Below are 16,161 nucleotides of genomic sequence, written 5' to 3'. Positions count from 1 at the left end.
TCCTGGCTGACACAACTTAGAACCTGCTTGTGCATTCAGATTAGTTATGTAATATAAATCTGTTGGGGTCTCCTAAGATTGCATCCTTAAATGCTTTCCTCATGAGAAAAATGTGAGCCATTATAAGCAGCTGTAAGGAGACAATCTCTTTTGAAGGAGGGAGCAGGGCTGGATGTTGTAAGAAGTGGCTGATTTAAATTGAATCTGTGGTCAACCGATCAGGTAGATACGCAGCACTCAAGGACTTGTTTGGCAGGTTCTGGGGCATTTCATCCACAGCTGTTAAAATATTTCTGTAGCTTTATAGCCTTTCTTGGCAGTAGTTGAGTTTCAGTCTGTAGCGCCATCTGCTGGTCAGATGACAATACTGGCTTCCCTTGTTCAAATGCTTTCTCTCGCACATCTGCCCACATCAGGCCTTCTGTTTTCCCCTTTTGACATAAACATCAGTCAGCACTTCAGTTCATTCTTGCCAGTAGACTTGTGAACAATATCAGTAGCCGAGACAGGAAATGAAGCAAGGGAGGAAAGAGGAAGAATTTAGGACAGTGATGGCGAACTGTGAGTGGCACACTTAGAGCCCTCTCTGTGGGCATGCACAAACAGAGTTCATCATGTGGGGAGGAAATTGCCCCCCCCCCCCACACACACATCTAGGCTGGCCTGGGCCGCTGGGCTCGATTCTTAGCATTAAACCTAAGACCTAGTTTTGGGGAAGTAGTATAGGTAACCCTGTTAAGTGCTGTTAAACTCCACTGATTTTCATGCAAAGAACTAAAGTGCGATCCTTTACCTGGGAGTAAGCTCGGTTGCTGGCAATGTGGCTTGCTTCTGAATAAACCCTCCTAGGGTCATGATTCACCCGTTCGAAGAGTTGCATGGTTGCTTCAAAGCAAAGCCACTGACTACCACCAACCTTACTCCCGAGTAATGCACGCCTCAGAGCCAACCATTTTTTCTAAACTAAAACCTCAGTATTCGGGTTAAATTGCCGTGTTGGCACTTTGCGATAAATAAGTGGGTTTTGGGTTGCAGTTTGGGCACTCGGTCTCAAAAAGGTTCGCCATCACTGGTTTAGGATATTGCTAATACTTTGCCCTCTTAGGAGTCTTATTCTGTGCATTGGCTGAGCAGCTCATTATATGTCTACTGCTGTTTGGTATATATCAGGGGTGTCAAACTCGCTGCCCTCCAGATGTTCATGAACTACAATTCCCATCAGTCCTTCCCAACATGAGCATTGGCTATACTGCTAAGGGCTGATGGGAATTGTAGTTCATGAACATCTGGAGGGCCACGAGTTTGACACTTGAGGTATCTATAGTTCCTAGACGTTGGGTGCCTGTGTGCTTAATGTGGATTTTCTAATGCCAATGCTTCGTATTTCTGTAGCTATTGAGTATTTCACATCCTTTGTGATCAGCGATACTTACATGGACCTTGTCATGTTAGCCGTTGTTGTTCTTATTTATTATCTGTCATCACCCCCCATATTCCACATGGAGAGCTGAGACTAGTGAATGTTGTGAGGCACCCTGAACTCATCTTGATGGGAAAGGGTAGCCTATAAATCAAATAAATAAATAAAACAAATAGTGCATGTGAGATTTAAGCCAGAAATTTTCTAGTCCCCAAATCAGATTCTTCGCTGCTCATTGTTATTATCATTCAAATGACTAATGAAGGAATAATTCTTCTTAATCAGCATATAAGCCAGTGTTCACCTCGTCTTGTTAGAAAACGTTAACGTCACGAGCTAGCCAGAGCATTCATTTAAGAAAACCTTTCTTCTTTTTCTTTTCTTCTTTTCAAGGTATAATTCAGAAACAAAGATTGTGAAAGTAGGTGACCAGTCTGCAGTGCAAGTTAACTTCAATTTGACTCGAGAAGATTCCAGAAGGGAGGAAGGGAAAGTCCCTGACATTAACATGGCAGATGCCAGCGACCCAGTGGCCAGGGAGTTTGAGATCCTGATCAAAAACCTGTCAGCTGAGAATGGGATGGAACACCTTCTGACTTCCATGGCAGACGTCCTACCTTATAGGTACCGCCCCTACAAGGATCTGTCCATGTTCCTTCGAGGCCTGAACCTGAATTACCCTCTGATCACAAACCTCACGAGGTAAATGATGCTCTTCTCCTGTGTGTTCTGAAAAAAGGACTCTGTCGTGTGTGTAAGACGGAAAAAGGAGCATCAGAAATCCTTTTGTCTGAGATAGCCCTGTTGCCGGGGCTGTGTACTCTCAGTGTTAAAAACAAAATCCCTTGATATTCTGCATCAAAAAAAGGCAGAATATTGAGGCCTGGATGCAAATGTGATGATTTCTCTTATTTTGTCTTAAATACCTGCTTCTGCTTTTGTGAAGAGGAGCTATGCAGGACTCTCCTCCCCACCACAGCTGTTGTTCATCTACCCTTCTGACATATCTGTGTGTACTTTGAAGTGTGTGTTTGCAACTTTAAGAGCGTGTTCTCGAGTGAAACAGGGTTTCTTCGAAGGCATTTCTTCGCTGTGCATTACGTTTCGTATGACTTTAGAATTGTGGCATGCACGCGGCCGTGTCTGTTGCTGTGGATTTAAACGGTTCATCTAAGAGCCATTTTGAATGTTTAGTCTTGACAAGATTCTTTGAAGTGTGAGGGGAAAGATTCTACCTACTGTTTCTCTTGTAGAATGCGGACTGAAAAGTTTGGGGAAAGTGTATGTAGAAACAAGCAGATACATTCATTTCAGCTTATGGTTGAGAGAACGAGGGTATGACAGAAATCCTAAAACTTGCTCAGACTCAGGGATTTCACCTAGATCAGGGGTAGGGAACCTTTAACACTCAAAGAGCCATTTGGACCCGTTTTCCATGGGAAAAGAAAACACTTGGAGCCGCAAATAATTTTTGACATTTAAAATAAAGATAACACTGTATATATTGGGGTTTTTTTACCTTTTACTCCGCTCATTCTGAGAAGCGCATGGATGCGCCCGCCCTGCTGGCTGCAGGGCAGGCAAGGATGAAGCTGGCGGCTTGGCCTCGCCAGCCGCCGAGAAAGCACCCACCCCGCTCCAATGGGGCAGGCAAGAGGGGAAGCCCGTGGCGCGGCCCAGCCGACCGTGGGCAGTTGGTGCGCCCGCCCTGCTGCCTGCAGGGCGGGCAAGGATGGGGCCGGCGGCTTGGCTCGTGGAGCCACAGTGCAAGGGCAGAAGAGCCGCATGCGGCTCTCGAGCCGCAGGTTCCCTACCCCTGACCTAGATCATCTAGGACCCTAGATTGCATTACAATAAAAGTATTCAGCTCCATCCCGCATTGGACCACCCTGGCAGACTCAATCTCTTTCGGATGAAGGATATACCTGTTTAGACGAGACCAGGTATTTGTCATGGGAGTTCAGAGCCATTACCAAGTGCCTGATGGAGGCGGGATGCGGCTCTGATTGGTAAAAGTAGCCTCTGTTATAAAAAATGGGGATTTGCATGGGACTGGATAAATCCACTTGTCAGTTTAGAAAGGAGGCTGGCTTGGGTTTAAGTCTCTTTGCTATACACATCTGTACATTTGGGATTTTTCATTGTCTTCCATTTTTGAGACTTCTGTGGAAACTGATTCCACAGGAAGCTGGGTAGAGGTTCAGAACTCCTTCAACCTCTTGCTACCACAAGGAACTCTGCACAGGCTCTGAGGAACCAGCTGCAGCATTCGTAACGGTTCTAGCTTAGCTAGTGCAACTGTGTTGCTTTTCATTTCATTTTATACTATTGTCAGCCCTTTAAGTTCAGTGGACCTTTCTGCTGAGGATGGCACTGTGAATTTCCCGCTTGTCCCCTTTAAAAAAAACCAATGCTTCAGGTCTCCTCTGTCTTGGCAGTTTGGGCCAAAGTGTTGAATTTCGTCAGATCTGGTCCCTGGAAATCTCCAACAAACCCAACCAATCTGAACCAGAGGAGCCAAAGATCCGTTTTGTGGCCGGCATCCATGGCAACGCTCCAGTTGGCACAGAACTACTCTTGGCACTGGCTGAATTCCTCTGCATGAACTACAAAAAAAACACGGCCATCACGAAGGTAGGAGGGCATTGAAGGGTCGCTAGTTAGAATTATATCTGTAAGTAAACTTGCCTGGACTTCAGGATGTATGGTATCTGTAATTATGTAACTTCATTGTTATGATTCTTATTCAGCATGATATGATTTTCAGTTAAATTTTGTATATAAATTACAAAGTTTAAATCAAATAAAAGTATAAAGGCAGAGGGGCCACCTTGCCCAACGACCTGCTGAAGATCACTCTTCCTATGGGGAAGTTTAGTTTGGTGAAGAGAAGGTTAAGAGGTGACATGATAGCCATGTTTAGATAACAGAAGGGATGTCATGCTGGTGAGGGAGCAAGCTTGTTTTCTGCTTCTCCAGAGACTAGGACCAGGAGTAATGGGTTCAAGGTGAAGGAAAAGAGATTCCACTTAAACATCAGGAAAAACTTCCTGACAGTAAGGGCTGTTTGACAGTGGAATGCACTATCTCGGAGTGTGGTGGAGTTTTTTAAAGAGGTTTTTAAAGAGAGGCTGGATGGCCATCTGTCAGGAATGCTTTGATTGTGTGTTCCTGCATTGCAGGGGGTTGGACTTGATGGCCCTTGGGGTCTCTTCCAACTCTGATTCTGTAGCATGAAGTCTTAGTGCAGTCTAGGGTACAGCTTAAACTGGGAATGTCTGAAATTGACCGTGTTTCTGCGGCTTTACAAGGACATATGGTCAAAAGATGCTGAGCAATAGCTGCCAGTCTCTGCTACTTGTGGCAGGGCTTCAGGCAAAGCACCAGGCATAAAGCACGGTTGTATTCTGATGCATCTAAGCATCTCATAAGAAAAAAATGTCAGCCGGATCCCACTCATGCTGTAGTTCTCCTTTCTAGGCAAATTAAGCTGTGGTAACCAAATGCATCAGTAGTGTCAGTAGTAGGACGAGCGCTCCCCTTGTGAAAATGCCTGAACTTTTTTTAGTCTCATTTCCAGATCTTGGACTCCTGATACTGTGGTGAGGAAATATTAGGTGTCTCTGCCTCCTGTATTCATCTGTGGTGCAGTGACAGAGGAGGGTAGGCATCTGTATTGTTGGCAAGATACTCTTTGTCTTATTAGCTCTGTGTATGTTTTCCAGCTGATTGACAAGACAAGGATTGTGATAGTGCCATCCCTGAACCCAGATGGGCGTGAGATTGCTCAGGAGAGAGATTGCAGTTCAAAGATAGGGCATACCAACGCGCACGGCAAAGATCTGGACACCGATTTCACAAGTAAAGCACACCACATCCTTCCCTCCATCCCAAAGAAGGGAGGCCCTTGATGCAGGGAGCCACCCATGATATCCTGCCTTGCTAATTGCTTTTGTGTGCAGGAGAGTACCTCCGTTAATTTCTAACTACTTGCTGTGCCTTGTTGTGGCTTGTCTGTGAGATGGTTGAATGCCATGGCAGCAGCCCTGTAGAATTAACATGAGGGTGTGTGTGGAATTTGTTGTTGCTAACCAGCTTCTCCCTGTGGCAAGCCTGAATGGATTTGACTCTTATGAACCTCAATATCTGTTCTTTTGTCAGATAATTCCTCCCAGCAGTCTGGTGTGCGTGAACCAGAAACCAAGGCCATCATCGAGAACCTCATACTGAAGCAAGATTTCAGCCTCTCTGTTGCTTTGGATGGAGGGTCACTGCTTGTCACTTACCCCTACGACAAGCCAGTTCAGACAGGTATGGCTTGTGTCTTCCGCAAGCTCATTTGCAAATGGGCGGTTTAAACTGACTTGCCTTCCTACTTGGTAAGTCAAAGCAAACTGACTTCTTGTTAACAACAACAACAACCTTTATTAGGCATTTAAAATAGGCTCTGGAGCAGGAGTCTGCAACCTGTGGCTCTCTAGATGTTCATGGACTACAATTCCCATCAGCCCCTGCCAGGGGCTGATGGGATTTGTAGACCATGAACATCTGGAGAGCCACAGGTTGCAGACCCTTGCTCTAGAACGTTATCAGACATTTATGAAGTACAAATCAAGTGTACATTCAAAACGCAGACAGAAAGACTGTATCTAGCAGTATACTTTACTTAGAAAGTTCTGTCACTTGCAAAAGACATTTTGCTACCTTTTCCAAGAGCACGACATCTGTATTGTTTAACAGAAGCTCCACAACAGAACTGTCAGTCTCTCAGATTTGTCTAGGGCCAGCCTGGGAGAGAAATTTCTAATGCCCACATATCTCAGACAGTCAAGTATGTGAGCAAGAGTCTCCGCTTGGTTTTTACAGTGCGGACAAACCCGATCCTGGAGAGGGAGACTACTTGTTACATAGTGCAGATGCTTGCTGTCTGCCCAAGCAAGCTAAAACTTACACTTCCGTGACTCTACTTTTCTTTAACATCCTTACTGACTTTCTTTTTCTCCCCCCCCCCCTTCAGTCGAGAACAAAGAGACGCTGAAACATTTGGCATCTATGTATGCAAACAACCATCCCACCATGTACCTTGGGCAGTCCAGCTGTCCAAACAAGTCAGGTATGTTCCTCCATTATAATCAACCATTTCGGGACGGGCTAGCTGCTTATGGAGGAGTGCTGATTCCTCCCTGTCTTTGCAGACGAGAACATCCCAGGAGGCGTGATGCTTGGGGCAGAGTGGCACAGTCATTTGGGCAGCATGAAGGTATTTCAGAGTAATTTTTCTTTTTGCATCTTGTGCGTAATGCTGCAGTTGGACTTTTTCCAGTTAATTCTTTTTTTAAAAAAATATTTCTTTCTTTCCTGCTTGGTTTTTCAGGATTTCAGTGTTACGTATGGGCACTGCCCGGAGATCACCGTGTACACTGGCTGCTGCAACTTCCCAGGTGCAGGACAGCTCCCTGCTTTGTGGGCAGAGAACAAGAAAGCTCTCCTTGCCATGCTTGTTGAGGTGAGTTGTGGGGAGACGCAACTGTGTTGAAAGTATGAAGACTGTAGTTTGGAATAGCTCAAAACGGAGCAGAAGTCAAGTGGGATTTGATTCTATTGGTTCTTGGGCCCAGCCCATGAGAAGCGATGGATGAGCTTGGATTTCGGGATGGGGAACAATCCAATTCAAATTCCTGCTTTCCTCCATAATTGGCTGGATTCCCTGGGGTCAACTGCTTTCTTGCAGCTTATCATACCTCCTAGGTTTAGTGCAGTGCCTCCCAAACTTTTCAGGCTGATTTTGCTTTTAAAAAAATATTGCCTTGTGAAGCAGCAGCCACAGGGCTCTTTGCCTTGCCCCCCCCCCTCCCCCCCCCCCCCCCCGGCAACACAGTGAGGAAAGTTCTGCTGCTACTCACCAGCACCAGTATGGAAATACAAGACCTTTTTCTTAGTAGCTGGCCTAGGAATCCTTGCACCACCCCTCTACTCCCCCCCCCCCAATTTTCTGCTTCCTCCCCACCACTCCAAAATTCCTCGCTGCCCCCCAGTACCACCCACTTTAGGAATCTAGTTTAGTGGAATGACAACGTTCACAAAGCAATTTGTAACAAGTCCAGAATTGGAAGAAGAGGTGGAAGAGTTGGGTGTATATCCCCCTTTCTCTTCCATAGGAGACTCAAAGGGGCTTAAAAACTCCTTCCTCTTCCCCGCTTACAACAAACACCCTGTGAGGTAGGTGGGGCTGAGAGAGCTCCGAAGACCTGTGACTAGCCCAAGGTCACTCAGTTGGCGTGTGTTGGAGTGCAGAAGCCTCCATAGCTCAGGTGGCAGAGCAGGGAATCAAAACCGGTTCCTCCAGATTGGAACACATCTGCTCTTAACCACTACGCCACTGCTGCTCCCCTTAGGGGAGGGTAGTTAAGAAATCTCACTAACTGTAGCATCAGGGACCACTCTCCCTTTTGCATGTCTTTCTCTGTGGTGTGCCTTATTCAGAGAAGGTGCTGTTGGTATGGATGTTATTCCTGACTGTCTTTTTTTATTACAGGTTCACAAGGGAATCTATGGGTTGGTCCATGACAGGCATGGGAGGCCAGTTTCTAAAGCAGAAATTGTGCTGAACGAAAGGGTGAAAGTCTCCACAAAGGAAGGCGGCTATTTCCATGTGTTGCTGGCTCCTGGCTATCATAACCTTCATGCCAAAGCCGATGGCTATCAGCAGCAGCATATTCAGGTATGTTCTGCAGCCTCCTCCAGTCCTGGCAGAAGTAACGTTTGAGCTGCTGTGGCTCAGGGTGTAGAGACAAAGACAGAAAAGCAACAGAACCAGTGATGCCATGATCCCTTTAAAAAAAAACTGATGGCTTTCCACAAAAGACAGAATTGAGAGCCTGGGGCTTTGTGATGGAAACCAGCTGACTAGCCCGATGGGTGGTAGGAACTGAAGCTGGTATTGGTGTAAGGGGAGCTCTGCACTGTTGGCGGTGAAGGAGCTTGAAATTTACAAAATTGCAAGAGGGTTAGTTCATTGTCTAGGATATGCAAAGCTTTGTGAGGAGCTGAACTGACTGAACAGGTTGCAGGAAATGATGGGAGTCAAGGCATGCAGTTGCAAGGGGGAACAGAGGACATGCTGTCTAGCCACCATCACTGGGTCATAAACAGCCTGGGGCAGAGAAGGGATTCTTGTCTGAAATGCTTCTGCCAAAGGGGAGGCCCAACCAGTACTGAAAGAGCAGCAGTGGCGTAGTGGTTAAGACCAGGTGTACTCTAATGTGGAGAACCTGGTTTGATTCCCCACTCTGCTGCCTGAGCTGTGGAGGCTTATCTGGGGAACTAGATTAGCCTGTTCACTCCACCACATGCCAGCTGGGTGACCTTGGGCTAGTCACAGTTCTTCGGAGCTCTCTCAGCCCCACCTATCTCACAAGGTATTTGTTGTGAGGGGGAAGGGAAAGGAGTTTTTTAGCCCCTTTGAGTCTCCTATAGGAGAGAAAGTTGGGATATAATTAAGATATAAATCCAACTCTTCTTCTTCAACTCTTCTTAAGTATTCTTAGGACGATAGCATTTCTACTCTCTGCCATATTCAGGGTTGGCTGCTTGGTTCCCCTGACCTTTACCATTCAGGCCATGTGACAGCGGTGTGTTTTGTATGAACACATAACATCTTTTTTTTTGTCATGTTCACGTTCTTCAGATTTATCAGTGGATAATTTGCTAAAGCAGTAGGAAACATTTCTTAGGTTTCAAGTTCTGGTGGTTGTAACCAAGATGGCTTTTTCGTTTGGGATTGAATGGACCTTTCTCATTTCAAATTTATGTGGCCCATAAGTATCTGCTTGCTGGAGAACTGTTTTTTCCAACATATTTTAAATTATGGTACCTTTTGAAGAAGAACATTTAATGACGTGTAAGCTCAGGCGCTGACCTGGATAGCTCCAAGCTAGCTTGATCTACTTGGATCAAGCTAAGTGGGATCAACCCTGGTAAGTATTTGGATGGGAGACCTCCTTGGAACAGCAGGATCATGATGTAGAGGCAAGGAATGGGCTCAACCATCTCTGAGTGTCTCTTGCCTTGAAAACATAAGAACATGCCAGCTGGATCAGACCAAAGTCCATCTAGTCCAGCTCTGCTACTCGCAGTGGCCCACCAGGTGCCTTTGGGAGCTCACATGTAGGATGTGAACGCAATGGCCTTCTGCGGCTGTTGCTCCCGATCACCTGGTCTGTTAAGGCATTTGCAATCTCAGATCAAACAGGATCAAGATTGGTAGCCATAAATCGACTTCTCCTCCATAAATCTGTCCAAGCCCCTTTTAAAGCTATCCAGGTTAGTGGCCATCACCACCTCCTGTGGCAGCATATTCAAAACCCCAATCACACGTTGCGTGAAGAAGTGTTTCCTTTTATTAGTCCCAATTCTTCCCAGCATTTTCAATGAATGCCCTGGTTCTAGATTGTGAGAAAGAGGAGAAAAATTTCTCTCTGTCAACATTTTCTACCCCATGCATAATTTTATAGACTTCAATCATATCCCCCCTCAGTCAGCCTCCTCTCCAAACTAAAAGAGTCCCAAACGCTGCAGCCTCTCCTCATAGGGAAGGTGCTCCAGCCCCTCAATCATCCTTGTTGCCCTTCTCTGCACTTTTTCTATCTCCTCAATATCCTTTTTGAGATGCGGCGACCAGAACTGGACACAGTACTCCAAGTGCGGTCGCACCACTGCTTTATATAAGGGCATGACAATCTTTGCAGTTTTATTATCAATTCCTTTTCTAATGATCCCCAACATAGAGTTTGCCTTTTTCACAGCTGCCATGCATTGAGTTGACATTCCCATGGAACTATCAACTAAGACGCCTAAATCCCTTTCCTGGTCTGTGACTGATAGCACTGACCCCTGTAGCGTGTATGTGAAGTTTGGATTTTTTGCCCCTATGTGCATCACTTTACATTTTGCTACGTTGAACTGCATTTGCCATTTCTGAGCCCACTCACCTAATTTATCAAGGTCCTCTTGGAGCTCTTCGCAATCCTTTGTGGTTCTCACCACCCTACATAATTTGGTGTCATCTGCAAACTTGGCCACCACGCTACCCACCCCTACTTCCAGGTCATTTATGAATAGGTTAAAGAGCACTGGTCCCAAAACGGATCCTTGGGGGACACCACTCCCCACATCTCTCCATTGTGAGAACTTCCCATTTACACCCACTCTTTGTTTCCTGTTTCTCAACCAGTTTTTAATCCATAGGAGGACTTCCCCTCTTATTCCTTCATTGCTGAGTTTTCTCAACAGTCTCTGGTGAGGAACTTTGTCAAAAGCCTTTTGGAAATCCAAGTAGACAATGTCCACCGGTTCACCCCTGTCCACATGCCTGTTTACACCCTCAAAGAACTCTAGTAAGTTTGTAAGACAGGATTTGCCTCTGCAAAGCCATGCTGACTCTTTCTCAGCAGGTCTTGCTTTTCTACATGTTTTATAATTTTATCTTTAATGATAGATTCTACTAATTTACCAGGAACAGATGTCAAACTGACTGGCCTGTAATTTCCCGGGTCCCCCCTAGATCCTTTCTTAAAGATTGGTGTGACATTGGCCATCTTCCAGTCTTCAGGGATGGAGGCAGATTTCAGGGATAAGTTGCATATTAAAGTGAGAAGATCAGCAATTTCATGCTTGAGCTCTTTAAGAACTCTTGGGTGAATGCAATCTGGGCCAGGGGATTTGGTAACATTTAGTTTATCAATGGCTGCCAGAACTTCTTCCTTGTCTACCACTATCTTCGCTAGTTCCTTGGATTCGCCTCCTAAGAAGCTTGGTTCAGGTGCAGGAGTGTTCCTCACCTCCTCTTGGGTGAAGACAGATGCAAAGAATTCATTCAGCTTCTCTGCAATCTCCCTGCCATCTTTTAGCACACCCTTTGTTCCTTTGTCATCTAACGGGCCTACCGCTTCCCTTGCTGGCTTCCTGCTTTTGATGTACTTGAAGAACTGTTTGTTGCTGGTCTTGATGTTCGCAGCCATGCGTTCCTCATAATCCTTTTTTGCCTCCCTTACAGCTAACTTGCTTCTCTTTTGCCACCATTTGTGTTCCCTCTCATATTCTTCATCAGCCAAACTGGACTTCCATTTTCGAAAAGACATTTTCTTTTTTCTGATAATTTCCTCAACCTCTCTTGTTAACCATGGTGGCTTTCTTTTGGACTGGGTGCTGCCTTTTCTAACCTGTGGAACACATTCCAGCTGAGCTTTTATTACTGTGTTTTTAAATAACCTCCAAGCATCCTGGACAGTTTTGACTCTCTTGAGTCAAAAAACACTAGCGGGGTGGCCAATTGGCCATGCTAGCAGGGGTTGATGGGTCATGAACATGTGGAGCACCATAGGTTGGCCACCCCTGCAGAGTCACCATAAGTCAGCTGTGACCTGATGGCACATAAGAAGCTCTTATGATCTAGAGCCCATCCTTCTGGGTTTAAAGGGATTAAACAAATGTTATTTATTTAAAGTATTTCTATTCCCACCTATTTTGCGTAGGCCAAAGTGGCTCATTCAGGAAGGATGTCCATGAATGGCTGTTGGCCATGGGGGCTAAATGGAACCTCCATATTCAGTGGTAGCATTCCTCTGAATGCTAGTTGCTGGGTTGAGCAGGGTTAATAGGGAAGCTTCGACCTATGTGCAGCTGCATTTCTGGGATATCTGGGAGGAAAGGTGTATACTTCTGTGTGTGTGTGTAAAGTCCTGTCAAGTTGCAGCTAACTTATGGCGACCCCAGCAAGAGGCGTTCAAGTCTGATGATTGGCCTACGCCGCAGTCCTTTTTTATTGCAGATTTCTCTCCCCCCTCCTCTCTTCACTCCTTAACTTGATTTATCCCATCATTTAAAAGCTAGTTCCCTCTCCAATTAAATCTTTGCTGCTTAAGCCTGTGTTTCTGCCAGTGTAGCTCCTCCCCATCCCCAACTTGATGTTGATGTGCATCTAAAGTATTGTTAAGCATTGTACTGTTTATTCTCAGGTCTTAGTTCACCATGACATGGCAACTTTTGTGCACATCCAGTTTGATATGGACAACAAGATTTTTGGTTTTCCAAGGGAGTTGGTGGTCACAGTAGCAGGTAAGGAGCCACCGTGTTTCTCTTACAGTCTGAATACCATCTTAAAAGCCGGGCACCTAGACCACTTCACTATGCTGGTCCATAAGGTCTTGAGCCATCCTCTCTTCCTAAGTTTTCCATATTACTCTCTCACCTGGTATGCCTTGGACTTCATGTTCTGTAGGCCTATAAAATGTTATGTCAGTGGAGAAAGGAATGGATAAAAATGCAATTGGTAGAGGATGGGGAGGAGGCGGGGAGGGGAATATGAAAGGGGGAATGCCCTGTATTAGCAAAGGACTTGACGAGCATGCATGTTTTGTTTAGGTGCCACCATGTCGGCTCTGATCCTCACCGCCTGCATCATCTGGTGCGTCTGTTCCATCAAGTCCAACCGGCACAAGGATGGCTTCCACCGCCTCCGCCAGCACCACGATGACTACGAGGATGAGATCCGTATGATGTCCACAGGATCAAAAAAGTCCCTTCTGAGCCACGAATTCCAGGATGAAACAGATACTGAGGAGGAAACACTGTACTCCAGCAAACACTGACCCATCTGCTGGCAGGGGGGCTCCCTGCAGGGACAGATACTGCAACACTGAGAATTTCTGAAGCGGCTGACCTGGTTCACACAATCCAGAACCTTTGTGGATCACTCTCATTCCTATTTATGCACATGGAGGCCCTGCTGTGCCACTGGCTGCTTTTCCAGTGAGAATCTGAACAGGGACTCTCTCAGAACTGGTATTGGTAGCCTGGTTGCTTGCAGTCCACTCCTGGGAAACAGAGCCGCTTGGTAGCATTTTGCCTGTGAGTCTGAGAATACTCACTCAAGGGAAATATGTTGTTGTGACCGCGATTCTTTCTCTGAGCTGTTAAAGCAGCACAATGGTGGCTTCAGAACTTCCTTCACTTCTGCCTTTGTTCAAATACAGCAGTCTTGCTCCCATCTTGGGAGAATAAAACATCTTCTGATAAAGGACTTCAGAGCGCAAACAGCTGGCAGGTCACTGGCCACAAAGATTACGGGACAGGATTGTTTTATCCAAATGTGAGAGTCTCTGAGGCTGCAGCCTTGTGCAAAATAAAAGCCAGTACGTTTGTTTTCACTTGAATTCTTTTGCACAACTACTGATTTTGAAATATCTACAGTTTTCCATGTGAGAATGTAGAATAGCAAAAGATACTTTTCTGTACCTAACAGGATAACTTCCATACTGCCTAATATTAGCTCATACCATTACCAGAAGCCAGATCTCCCAGATGGAATTTTTTGCGGCTCCTTTTTTGGAGTCCACCTCTGTGCACCTCTAGTCTGGAAATTCTTCTTAAAATGGCCTCCAAATAAACGTATTAACCTAGATACTACTTTGACAGTGCATAGGGCCACTTTTACGAAAATAAATCTTCCCCATCATCTTGTCTCCAGGCCAAAGTTGTTACTACAGATCTCAGCAATTCTGCTGAACATGGAGTGGTTTCTGTTGCTGTCCATCTGCAGTGGTCCTATTTTAGACTAGAGCCCGTGGTTCTTGTGCCACAGGTTCTGAGGTACGTGTCAGTCTAGACTTTTCCTCAAAGCCCTTTTTGTTTGTAGTGGGAAAAGAGAGAAGCTGTTGAACCACAAAATCTGTCTTAGAAGGATAAGCTGTCCAGCTGTGTCATTTTAAAAAAAATTCCACATTTTTAACATCTTGTTTTGTTGAGGGAAAAATCAGAAATCAGTTGAAGGAATTGTTAGCCTTGGTAAGCAATTAAGGTAATCTGCTAAAGAATGAAAACTGACTCCCATGTAGCGGGAATGGAGATAACTTCTCAAATGCTTCCTGGCAAGGACAGAAGGCTCGCATGTTGGTTTATGATTAGATAACAGACTCTTTCCCCATAGTGTATATTGCCTCCCTATCTTCCATAAGCGCTTGCAAAGGAGACTGAACTCTACGCAAAATAAGCAAGTGTCCGTTCATTGGCATGTGGTGACTAATATCTTTTACCTCCACCTCAGGTGATCTGAAACTCTCAAAGTCTGCCTACGGAGATTCTCTTTGGTGTCCCAAGCCTAAAACTAAACTATCTAACAAGATGATTCCCAGCTTGCCAACAGTGTGCTTCTCTGATGTGCTTGGCAGCTTTGTTTCTCGGTTCAGGGGTTCTTTAAAAGAATACCTTTAGCCTCCCTTCTGAAATGTGAGAAAGGTTAAGTTACTATGAACTCATAGTAACATCCGAACTTTGGCCTTGATTTCCAGCAGATGGCTAGATGGCTAAAATTTGTTCTGTCTACAGACGTGTAATGGTCAAAGCACATGTTTAAACAATATAATTTTAATCTTCTATTACTTCAAATTTTAAATTATCGAATCATAGTGTGGGGCCAGTTTTCTGCATTTTAAAGTCTACGCTCTGTCTCCATAGATTCTGTGCAGTGTGACGGCTACCATATTAGATTAGACTAGCACCATCTAGTTTCATAACTCCCTGCTCAGCCATGAAGTGCATCACATGAACATTGGGCTAGTTGATGTTTTTCATCCTAACCTACCTTGCAAGGTGATTTTGTGGCTGAAATAAGGGGAGATAATTTTATGAACATTAACCCTGGAAGGACAGGATTAAAAATGATAATTAGGAGATTTTAGGTAATGGAAATGAGGCAGGAAACCAAGTGCCTGAGCCTGTTAATAATAGCTGGAGGTTTGACCCATTTATTCACACAAAGAAGCCTGTTGTGGGTTTCTGTGACAGGATCCTAGTCATATTCTGCCTTAATTGATCTTCAGGGTGTGGGTTTTTTTTGTATCTGGAGCCATGTAAGCTTTCTTTTAAAATTGTAGATTATCATTTCCAAACGTCGATTCTTCCTGCCACATTTCAGGCTTTGCGGGAGGGTTTTTCTAATGCATATCACGGTTTCCCCACAACCTTCTCTATCAAGCAATAAGTGGTGGCTGAACATCACACTGGTCCTTTGATTTGCTTACGGAGCCTGTTCAACATTAGCTAGTACTGCAACTCTGAAGTAATTTTTTCCTTGCTGATGGGGACTTGGCAACCCCCTTCTGGCAGCGATTGATGCACAGTTTTTAGTCTGATGAAAGGACACCTGCCCAAGCTCTTTGTGTCTGTTGCCTTTCCACCTCAGTGTCCGCCACTCTTGGCACCAAAGTGGAGCCTGCAGCTGCTTTTATGTCACTGACCTTCGATCCACACACAGCGTGCCTTTTGAAAACAGATTTTGCAGTGAGGCGCTTGAATGGAGAATGACACCCAGTTGGTGTAGCTGATGACAATTTTGTATCTTTTCCCACACTGACAGTCTCATCTGCGTGTGTGTATTGTTTTGTGTGTACGTTGGGATCTAATCATCTGTATAAAACTATTTTATGATGGCTCTTCTTCCCGTGTCATGTTTGCATCACTGATTGTAACATTCTTTAAAGGTGGAATAGAAGTTGTAGACCTGGCGCTCCCGAAGTCTTCTGGTTTCCTTCTTTTTGTTGGCCCTTAAAGGGGCATATCCCTTTCAGGTAGAGCTACACCTAGCCTATTCCTGCTGGTTATAGGCATATTCTAGAATCTAGATTGTCACTCTCTACCAAGATAACAGGAAGGCTAACAGAAGAATCTGCCCTGAAGTAGTTGTT

The 16,161-nt window shown here is 45.1% G+C and overlaps 1 protein-coding gene across 1 annotated transcript in view; it reads left to right on the top strand.

Annotated features, from left to right (window-relative positions):
• The window catches only part of CPD (carboxypeptidase D), a 41,699-nt gene extending 25,793 nt beyond the window's left edge, over window positions 1–15,906 (top strand). Inside the window, exons 12-21 of the mRNA XM_048518687.1 lie at window positions 1,814–2,122; window positions 3,859–4,054; window positions 5,146–5,281; window positions 5,582–5,731; window positions 6,438–6,533; window positions 6,616–6,680; window positions 6,795–6,926; window positions 7,956–8,141; window positions 12,436–12,535; window positions 12,842–15,906. Coding sequence (XP_048374644.1) covers window positions 1,814–2,122; window positions 3,859–4,054; window positions 5,146–5,281; window positions 5,582–5,731; window positions 6,438–6,533; window positions 6,616–6,680; window positions 6,795–6,926; window positions 7,956–8,141; window positions 12,436–12,535; window positions 12,842–13,068 — 1,597 coding nt within the window. The 3' untranslated portion in view covers window positions 13,069–15,906. The remainder of the gene's footprint in view (window positions 1–1,813; window positions 2,123–3,858; window positions 4,055–5,145; window positions 5,282–5,581; window positions 5,732–6,437; window positions 6,534–6,615; window positions 6,681–6,794; window positions 6,927–7,955; window positions 8,142–12,435; window positions 12,536–12,841) is intronic.
• Window positions 15,907–16,161: the final 255 nt, after the last annotated feature.

This window comes from Sphaerodactylus townsendi, linkage group LG16, assembly GCF_021028975.2.
Source record: "Sphaerodactylus townsendi isolate TG3544 linkage group LG16, MPM_Stown_v2.3, whole genome shotgun sequence".
In the NCBI taxonomy this organism is placed as follows: domain Eukaryota; kingdom Metazoa; phylum Chordata; class Lepidosauria; order Squamata; family Sphaerodactylidae; genus Sphaerodactylus; species Sphaerodactylus townsendi.
Note: the sequence above shows the minus strand (reverse complement) of the source record. Positions and strands in the feature narration are given on the sequence as shown.